This window comes from Lagopus leucura, unplaced genomic scaffold, assembly GCF_019238085.1.
Source record: "Lagopus leucura isolate 7727_CA_CO unplaced genomic scaffold, USGS_WTPT01 Super-Scaffold_100110, whole genome shotgun sequence".
NCBI lineage: Eukaryota > Metazoa > Chordata > Aves > Galliformes > Phasianidae > Lagopus > Lagopus leucura.
This window is the reverse complement of record NW_024962326.1, coordinates 296,447-306,590: the sequence shown is the minus strand read 5'-3', so window position 1 is coordinate 306,590 and position 10,144 is coordinate 296,447. Positions and strand designations below refer to the sequence as shown.

At 46.3% G+C, this 10,144-nt stretch overlaps 1 protein-coding gene across 1 annotated transcript; it reads left to right on the top strand.

Moving 5' to 3' along the window:
• Window positions 1–4,753: 4,753 nt before the first annotated feature.
• Window positions 4,754–9,128, top strand: LOC122189002 (keratin, type II cytoskeletal 1-like). The gene is made up of 7 exons (XM_042887763.1): window positions 4,754–5,233; window positions 6,875–7,092; window positions 7,368–7,428; window positions 7,801–7,896; window positions 8,222–8,386; window positions 8,474–8,599; window positions 8,904–9,128. Exons 1-7 carry the CDS (start codon window positions 4,754–4,756, stop codon window positions 9,126–9,128), a joined length of 1,371 nt encoding a protein of 456 aa, XP_042743697.1.
• Window positions 9,129–10,144: the final 1,016 nt, after the last annotated feature.

The window sequence follows — 10,144 nt, the reverse complement described above, 5'->3', positions numbered from 1 at the left end:
CCATTAGTCATTTGTTAACGGGATTGCAAGGCAAAGCAATACTGCATTTTCTAACAGAAGAATCCCTGCTGGTTGGGACCTGAGTCTAAAATTGAGCCCTACCCCCCACCCAAAGCATCTCAGATGGGTGAGAAAGGATGGGAACAGACCTGCCCGAAGCCAACACCAGGGAGAACTCATCCTGCAAAGCTTTGGCATTCTCAGAGGTGAATGCTCAACCCAAGGCTGGCCAATGGGAGTTGGGTCAGTCCCTACCAGCTCTCCTAGTTGGATATTTGGAGAAATGTCACCCCTGAAAGAGTGGTAATGCAATGGCACTGACTGTCTGGGGAAGTGAGGGAGTCACTGTCCCTGGAGTGCTCAGAACTGTGGAGATGTGGCACTTGGGGACATGGTCAGTGGGCATGGAGGGATGTGTTGGGGCTGGACTGGGTGAGCTTGACTGTGTTTTCCAACCTTAATGATTCTATGATTCCTGTTGGTCTTCCACCCCCTTGTTGCTTTCTCTGAGCTCTCGGTTCCAACCATATGCGGGCTGTTCTGCTCTGCCCCTCGTGCTTTGACTTCCACTTTATTCTTTCTTCCATCCAAAAAGCAGCCTCTCACATGCCAGCAGAACTGCTTCTTACCATCCAAAATACTGATATCTGCCTCCATACATCCACATTATGGGGCAGCTCCCAACGGAGGGGTGATGGCACACGCTCACACACCCACCTGGCCAGCACTGACCCCAGCCTGCACCCTGCTTCTATACAATGCCACCAAAGCTTTCCCACAGAATCCTTCTCATTACCAAAGACAAAGGGACATTTGCCCCCAAAACCATTCCTAGACAGCAGTCAATACCAATGTGTATTATCCCTTCCCTCCTGTCTTAGGGAGACATCCCCGGACTGTATGTTCTCCTACAAGGCAGTGGGGGAAAATGAAAGTCTGTGGGGAGAGGGCATTTATCTGTGGGTGTCTGCATGACCTCAGTCCCATTTCCTAGGTGACTGAGGCCCTACTTACGCAGGTATTTGGGCAACTGCTGATCAAGATCTACTATTTCAATTTTCCATGTGCATGCCTATCTCTTCCATCTGGGCAGATCTTAAGTACCTTATTTATGTCTTACTTCATTTATGTCCTACTGTACCACACTGCTGGATGTCCATTGCACTGCCAATTTCCTTTTCCTTGGCTCATCCAACTTGTAAAAGCCATCAGTTTCTGCCCCAAGTTGGATAGAAGTAGATCTCTCAAATCTGCCCTATTTTAGTCATGTTTTGGCATTCTATTATTAATGGCTTAAGATAGTCCTTCCAAAATGTTGAGATATTTCCTTGAAATGAGCCTAAGTACCAGTTATGATGTTTCCCATTTACTGCTTAGGTTGACTGGAGGTGGAATGAGAGAGGGAGCAGGTGGGTTCCTCCTTCAGTCGTTCCCAAGAAAACCAATGTGTGGCTTTGTTTGTGAATTGTATCAATGGTCTGAAAATGCTAATATTTTGTGTGGTCCCTTGGTAACATGGATCTGCTGGAGAAGAGCTCAATCTGCACCACTTTCACCACCCAAACTCAGGAGCTGATGAGTTCTCCAAATCCTGTTCTGGTACATGGAGGAAAATGAGGCAAACTCACGTCACCTGTGTAGGAAACTGAGTGGGAGAAACCACACATGGAGGTTCTGGGCTCTCTGTAGAAGAAGCCCAGGCAGTAAACTGTGCCTCAGTGACTTGTTGGACACTACTTCAATTTGCTTATTAAAAAAATGCTACCAGCAAAGACCCAGATGCTCGTGGCCATGGGAAGCCCCTCTTCAGGGGGGGAAGTCCTTCAGAAGGACTCTGCTCTGTGGCGCTGGTCCATGGTAAGGATATGTTGAACTGGAAGTCTTTTTGTCTACGCATTGAGGGCTCTCTTCCGCATGAATGATCTGAAGGCACTCGGACACATCTGAGAGCAGTGCCAGGTCCTTGCAGGGGACAGGAACTTGTGACATCTCCCCCTCCATCCGCAGGATGTGTCGACGAGATCCAGCCCAACAGGTCCAGGTGTGGCCAGGTTTGCTGTGCCAGCGCTGAGCTGTGCCAAGGATGGTCACAACAGCAGCCTACACGCTGTGCCATGTGTACATGGCACATGGGGCAGGGTGGCTGCTCCATCACACAGGGGTTACAGGAAGCAGGGCAGAGCTGCTTTGGCAGTTGATGCAGAGGTTCTCTGCATCTGAATGGGCACCTGGTTTGCTTCAAGCAGTGAAGTGATGTATTTAGGGCAGTGGTTTGTACAGACACCTGCAGCCTTTGTTCTACATGGAAATGGCTTGTTTGGTCCATGGGTGTTCCCTCCCCTGGCTCGTGGCACTTCCTTCCCAACCTGTGTGGGTGATCCATCATGGATCATGGTTGGTTCATGGTGTGTGGGGATGAGCTGCTCTCATCAGGAAAAGAGGAAGGTTGAGGATGAGCAGACCCCAAAGCTCAGCAGATAGGTGGAGGGGCAGCACGTCTCTATCAGCTGCTGCATGTCACCAAGAAAACGTTAATTAAGGAGAGGAAAATGGATATTTTAGCTCAAAACTGGTAAGGAAAACGATGAGTCATGGCCACTGAGTATCAGCTCCTCCTGACGGGAAATCTGATATTGTCTTAATCTTCACCTGAGCCTAATAATGGCCCCGAGGTCACATGGGATTGTCAGGCTCTGCAGTGCTCATGCACGGCATCTCCTCAACAAAATCCTTCAGGGAGCAAACAGAGCTCAGGACTTGACAATACAGGAGTGAAGAAGAGCACTTACGTTTTGTTCCCTTGAGATGCAACAGCATCTAGGAAATATTGAGCCAAAGCAGAAGAGGAAGGATTTTGTTAGAAATCCAAGTGCTGTTTGGCAGATGCACTGTAATGGATCTGTTTCCTACCTCTCCGTTTTAAATTATGGTCTTTTTTACTTTTTTTGTTGCTGTCTGTTTACCATAATTATTCTTCCCAGCAGGACAAACAGTTCTCAACCCAAGTCATGTTTTTATTTATGTATATTATCAGAGGGTAAATTCAGCTGGAAACTGTTAAAATTCTCAGTAATTGTAAGTAATTGTAAGTAACCGCTGAAGTTTAACTACAAAAATGTAGCACAAATGAATTGCCTGGGCTGCTATTGGGCATTCCTGGGGTAAGGCTGTAAGACACCAAGTTTTGCACAAAAAAACCCCAGTATTTCTCATTTAGAATTATTGTTTTCAGTGTTGGAACTAAATGATCTTTGAGGACCTCTTAAACCCAACCATTCTGTCATTCTATGATCTTAAAGGGCTCTTTCAACCCAATCATCCTATGGTTCTTTGATATATAAGGACCCTTCTAACCCAGCAATCCCATGGTTATGTGATCTTTAAGGACCTTTCCAGCCCAACCTTCTTAGTTCTATGATTCTGTTCCTGGAGAATACTGTGTCTACTTCTGGGAAAAGGCCTTCATCTGGTCGCTGAGCGCCCCAAAACTTGCTCATTTTTATTGATAACAACTGGTCTGATGGCAGCTCTCCCTACTCTCCCTTAGCTCTCCCTACAAACCCTTCATTTAGGAGATCTTCCCAGGGGAAGATCAACAAAGCCCTGACCACACAGACACTGTGCAACTGAAGGGTGCCCAGAGTGGCTTTCCTCCAGCATCTTTGGAAGGAAGAGGATCATTGTGGAGACCCAAGACAAAGCTGAAGACTTGATGCTCTCAGGACTTGGCTCCCAAATGCTTTTTGACACGTCCATGGCCATTATATCTGCACCAGTACGTGCTGGGGCTGGAAAAGTAAAGAAAGCCCTGCACAGAGATGGCAAGAGAACGGAGGGGGGGATCAGAGTGATGCTCAGTGTGAGAATCTGGGCAAGAACATCTTGGTTTAATTGATGGGTGTTTACACCTCTCTGAGCTTCTTCTTTTTCATTTACAACTCTGTGTTGATTAAAGTCAAGATCAATACAGATTTTTTTTTTTTTTCTTTCCTTTTTCTGTTTTCAAACACGCAGTCTCAGCTTTGTGAACCAAAGACTGTTAGCAAGAAGACACAACCTCACCACCCTCCCTGTCCATGCAGCCCTTTGGAAGCAATGCTTACAAGAAAAAATGGAGAAAAGGAAACTAAGGCAGAAAATTCTTTGCTCTGTGTGGTGCATTCTAGTATGTGTGAAGCAAGGTGAGCCACCCCCAGGCCAATTCAACAGCAGGACGATATCAAGGCCTCATGTCACATAAAATGAGATGCCAGAGGAGGTGGGGAAATTCAAGAGAAATCAAACCTTGGTAAGGTGCATGGATAACTGTGCGAACTGTAATTAATGATGGAGGGGCAAGCTAATGAGATAAGGAAATCTCATCTGAGCAAAGCTGATGAGTCAAGCAGGATTTGTTGGAGTTTCATAACTCCTTCATTGGTGTGTGGTGTTTACTCTATCTCCTGCTCAAGTGCCCAATAATTGCTGCTTGATGATACAAACCAATAATAACATTAACAGAGCTGATAATTACCACGGAATGGAGACGAACTTCTCCAAACATATAAAGGAGAACTTCTGTTACCCCCAGCAGAGGAGCTGAGGATCCTGCACTCTCATTTCTCCTCCTGTTTTACAGCCTTCCCCATCTGCTCTCATCTTAACTCTCTGAAGCATCACTATGAGCCACCATTTCTTCAGATTTGGCGATGGGAATTTCAGCTCTTCTTCTGCTCACTGTGGCACACTGGGGAGTGGGAGAGGCTCCTCTGCCATGAGCCATTGGGAAGACGATAGAGGACAAAGATTTGGTGGTTATGGCTATGGCTATGGCTATGGCTACGGCAGCAGGAGCCTCCACAACCTCAGTGGGTTTAGGAACTTTTCTACTGGTGGAATCTATGGAGGAGATGGAGGAGGGTACGGAAGGCACTGGGGTTTCTATGATGGGAGATACCTGGACAGGGACTTAGGGAGAAGAGGGCATTTTGTAGGGGATTTTCAAGGTGGGGAAGGTAGGACGTATGGAGGAGGCTCAAGCAGGGGAACACTCAGTGGAGGCCTTCGTGAGCAAGGGACTGGGCAGGGCTTGAGACACGCTGCTGCTGGTGGAGGCATCAAGGAGGTCCACGTCAACACCAACCTGCTGAGGCCAACACAAGTGCAAGTTGACCCTGAGTTCCAGAGAATGCGGTCAGATGAGAAAGAGCAGATTAAGACACTCAACAACAAATTCGCATCATTCATTGATAAGGTGAGTCCCTGTTCTTTCTTTGCTTGTCATGGAGTGGGAAACACCAGAGGTGCTTCTTATGGGTCCAACCAGTGCATCTGGTTCTCCTCTGCAATCTCATCCTCTGCCCCAAAATCTCTGTACTGTCTGGATTCCCTTCTGCCTTAATGGCTTACTACAAACGCTGTTGTGTGAATCATGTTTAGCTGTGGAATAGGAATCTCTGTGTCATGTCTTGTGGCAGGACAGTAATGAACTACTGCATTGTTGCCAACATATCAGCTCATTTGACTTTTGAGGAAATGGGTTTGTGATACTCCAGGGCCTAAGAATTGTTTGTGCTAGCAAGAGAAACAGAGGGTGGACTTGAGCATCCTTGAGGTTTTCTGTTTCTTTTTCTCAAGCCAAGCAAAACGTTTCATTTCTCCCAACCATAAAACATGGACTTATTATACAACAACCCCAGGCGACACTACAGGCTTGGGGCAGTGTGGCTGGAGGACTGCGTAGAGGAAATGGACCTGGGGGTATTGATTGATGCTCGGCTGATTATGAGCCGACATTGTGCTCAGGTGGCCAAGAAGGCCAATGGCATCCTGGCTTGCATCAGAAACAGCGTTGCAAGCAGGAGCAGAGAAGTGATTGTTCCCCTGTATTCAGCACTGGTGAGGCCGCACCTCGAGTACTGTGTCCAGTTTTGGGCCCCTCACTGCAAGAAAGATATTGAGGCCCTGGAACGTGTTCAAAGGAGGGCAACAAAGCTGGTGAGGGGTCTGGAACACAGGGCTGATGAGGAGAGGCTGAAGGAGCTGGGAATGTTCAGCCTGGAGAAGAGGAGGCTCAGGGGAGACCTCATTGCTCTCTATTACTTCCTGAAGGGAGGTTGTAGTGAGCTGGGGGTCGGCCTCTGCTCTCGTGTCATTAGTGATAGGACCAGGGGGAATGGTTTCAAGCTACGGCAGGGGAGATTCAGGCTGGACATGAGGAAGTATTACTTTTCAGAAAGGGTGGTCAGGCACTGGAATGGATGCCCAGGGAGGTGGTGGAGTCACCGACCCTGGGGGTGTTCAAGGAAAGACTGGATGTTGTGTTGAGGGACATGGTTTAGTAGGAGCTATTGGGAATAGGTGAACGGTTGGACTGGATGATCTTTTAGGTCTTTTCCAACCTTGGTGATTCTATGATTCTATGATTCTATGATTCTATGATTTGCTTGGAGATTTTCCAGATGCCCCCCACATCATTCTTTACCTCTTTCCTTGGTCTATATTCAGAACTTCCACCTCTGTATGATTTTACCTTCTCAGTCATTCCTACACACATGCACAGGGGAAAAACAGCCTGAAAAACACTTCCACCCACACAGACAAAGGCGTGTGCCTTTGTTTGGGTGTTCACGTGTGTCTGCATAGGGTGGAAACTGGTGCCATTTGTTACACATGAAGACGTAAGAGCCTCTTGTATTACCGTACAGAAAAGGTGTCGGTTACACCCAGCTGTTTTAACCATGCTTAATCCTAAAAAAATGGGGTCACTTTGACTCTTTCTTCTTTATTTTAAACCTTTTGCATGAGAGCTGCCAGCATACAGTCTTGTTCGTTGTTCCTACGCTGCTGTCAGTGCTCCCCAGTGGCTGAGGTGCTCCTGTGTTTTGCCTTCCAGGTTCAATGCCTGGAGAGGCAGAACCAGGCTCTGATGACCAAATGGGAACTGCTGCAGCAGCAAAGCTCCCAGCCGGAGGAGAGCAGAAGCATCACCTCCTTCTTCCAGTCCTACATCAATAACCTGCAGAGGCAGCTGGACACGCTCCGGAGCCAGAAGGAGCAGCTGGATCCAGAAGCCTATGAAATACTTCAGCTTGTTGAAGATTACAAAAAGAGGTGAATAGTCACTAAACCAGGACAAGGCATACTGTAGAGCTGGAGTTTTCCCAGGCAGTGGTATCATGCTTTGGGATGGCATGGCTTTCTGGTCTCCACGCATGCTGTAGACTTGAGAACACTGCTCCGTGGTGGGCTTGTTTGGGGCTTTTGGAGCTGAAGTTGAAAGAAAGTTCAACGTGTCCACTGTTCGGATGATTCTCTTTTGTTTAAGATCCATTTGGCTGAAGAATTCAGATAGGCAATTAGCTACCTGTTTCTTCTCTCTGCTACAGATTTGAGGACGAAATCAACAAGCACGCATCTAAAGAAGAGGAATACGTGGAGCTTAAAAAGGTGAAGTAACTCAAGACACTGGGTTAAACCAAAGCCGTGGAAATAAAACAGTAACTGGTTGGCTGTTGAAGTTTTCAGAAATAGGGATTAACCTCACTCCCTTTTTCTAGAGACAGAATGGAGAGAAATCACTTCTTCCAGAGAATGTCTTTGTTCTGTGTAAGATGTGTATTTAAAAGTCTCTGTCTGTTTCCATTCACTGAAGCCTAGAGGAGAGATTGTTATTAAGGTCTGAAGTTGAGGAAAATTAATCTAGCACGAAGATCTGTGTGCTCCAGGAATGAAAGACTGAAATCAAGCTTTGTATTATCTGTGATTCAGAAAGGAGTTGGCCATCAAAAGAACATAAATAAGTGTTGGTTTCTTTCACAGGAACTGGACAGTGCCTACATGAGAAAAATGGAGTTTGAAGTTCGGGTGGAAATTCTGAAGCAGGAGCTTGAGTTCCTCAGATGCTTATATGAGGCGGTGAGTACGTTTCTTGGGTCAGGAGCACAGACACCATTTGGAAGCTGCAGGAAAATTCTCCTGAGCAGGACTTGGTGTGCAGGGTGGTGCTGTAGATGGAACCACCCCTGATTTAATAATGTTGTGGGTTTTTTTAATCTGTCAATGAAAATAGGGGCTGGAAGAGACATGGGAAAACTGAAACTGGGGATGGAGCAGCAGGACTTGAGGGAGGCTGGGATATTCCAGCGGGTAACTGGCCAGAAGGTCCAATTTCAGTCCTCATGACAGGACCCAAACTGCTTGTCTGAACTGTGAAAATCCAAAAATCTTGTTTTCCTTGCAGGAGCTGTCCCAGCTGCAAACAGTAGTTGACAACACCAATGTCATTCTGTCCATGGACAACGGCAGGGAAGTGAACATGGATGGCATCATTGAAGAGGTCCGGCAGGAGTATGAGAGAATTGCTCAGAAAGGCAAAGATGAAGTCAATGCCATGTACCAAGGCAGGGTGAGTAGACATATGAATGAGTCTCCCTTACTTAGGGTTAATTGATCCAGAAACCAACATGTCCATTCTCTTCTCTCTACCCATCAGTACCAGGACCTTCAGAACATGTGGGTGAATCAGCGAGAGCAACTGAGAAACAGTTACCAGGAAATCCAAGAACTTACCAGGCAGATCCAAAGATTGCAGCCGGAAATTGAAATAGTCAGGAAAGAGGTAAAGCTGATACATCCCAACAAGACTAAACTATTCTTGCCACTCTTACATGGAGAGAAAGTGGAGAATAATGTAGCCTGCTGTTTGGAGGCAAAGCTAAAGATGATATTTTCTCTTCAAAATGAAGAAAATTTGAATTTGGAGTGCCTACTGGGATTTAATTTCAACTGATTTACCCAGTCTAATGTTGTATCTTCTAAGCTTTGTCATTGCAGTCTTTTAATTCCCAAGCAAAATGAGGAGGGCTTGAAAATCCCCGTCCCACTGGAAGAAAAGGGACAAATTCTATTTATGCCCTCTGCAGAATGACAGACACCAAGAGGCTATCAGAGATGCTGAGCAGCGTGGGAGCTCTGCAGTCAAAGACGGACAGAAAAAGCTTCAGGAGCTGGAGAACGCTTTGCAGCAGGCCAGGGAAGACCTGGGTCGAATTCTGCATGATTATCAGGAGCTTCTGAATGCAAAATTGGCCCTGGATGTTGAAATTGCCATGTACAGGTCACTGCTTGAGGAGGAGGAGACCAGGTAGGCACAAACTGCTCATCATAAGTAGCAGCAACCTATCCCATGCTATGATCCATCACTTGGATCTTAGATGAGTTCCTACCTGGAAGGGTTGAAATCTTTGTTTGCCTATTGATAGCACCTAGCATTATTTTCATGTTTGATGGTTCCATCTTCTCAATGTCACTTTTTGTTCACAGGATACAGGAAGGTGTGCCAGCTACTGTCCGTAAGTATCTTCAGGTTTCGGAGTTCTTGAAGGCACTGTTACTATTTTGCTTGCAGTATGCTTAACACCGACCGCCAGAACGATGCCATGTGCTTCTAGATTAATTTCCTAGGAAAAAAAAACAAGTGGCACTCCCTCATGAGTGGGAAAGTGCATGAATATGTGCATGTATATGTCAACATATGTCAACCTTGATTTTAAATTTATTGGTCAAATTCGACCAAGTTCAGCCAAATACGTAGGAAATGGAGGAGAGCTCAATATGTCCATGTAGTGAATGTAAAAAGTAAATGAAATAGTCCTAAAAAATTTCTGTAAGTAGAAAATCAACTGAAGGAGAGATCGACCAGGGCTCACTCATGTTCTTTCCAGAAGATGTAGGCATGGCAAAATGAAAGCAAATATGCAACTCTTATCCTTACGGAAGTCAATGCTAGAAGAAAAAGTTTGATATGTATTTACTTCTTGCAGGTGTTGTTACACATGGAGTGAGCAGTGCAAGTGGCTTTGGAAGAGAACATGCTGACTTCAACATAGGAAAGGAAGAGATGAGCTCTGATGATAGCAACAGGACGATAAGGACAGAGACAAGACGGGGAGGGGGAAGTGACAGTGGAAGACGAAGTGATACAGGATCAACACATGGCAGTAGAAGAGAAGCGGGAAGAGAAGAAGGGCAATATCATACTGGAAGGAGCTCAGGCTCGGGATCTGGATCTGGGTATGCATCAGGAGGGAGAATTAGCACAGGAGGGTCCTTGTACAGAGGTGGCCACAGCTCTGGAGGCTTTGGGTCGAGCTCCGGCAGTGGC

Bases quoted from the DNA above. Each gene is read 5' to 3' on its own strand.
- LOC122189002 (XM_042887763.1), top strand. From the start codon at position 4,754: ATGAGCCATTGGGAAGACGATAGAGGACAAAGATTTGGTGGTTATGGC. The intron at 7,897-8,221 runs GTGAGTACGTTT...TTTTCCTTGCAG, and splicing joins TCAGATGCTTATATGAGGCG to GAGCTGTCCCAGCTGCAAAC. The intron at 8,600-8,903 runs GTAAAGCTGATA...TGCCCTCTGCAG, and splicing joins TTGAAATAGTCAGGAAAGAG to AATGACAGACACCAAGAGGC.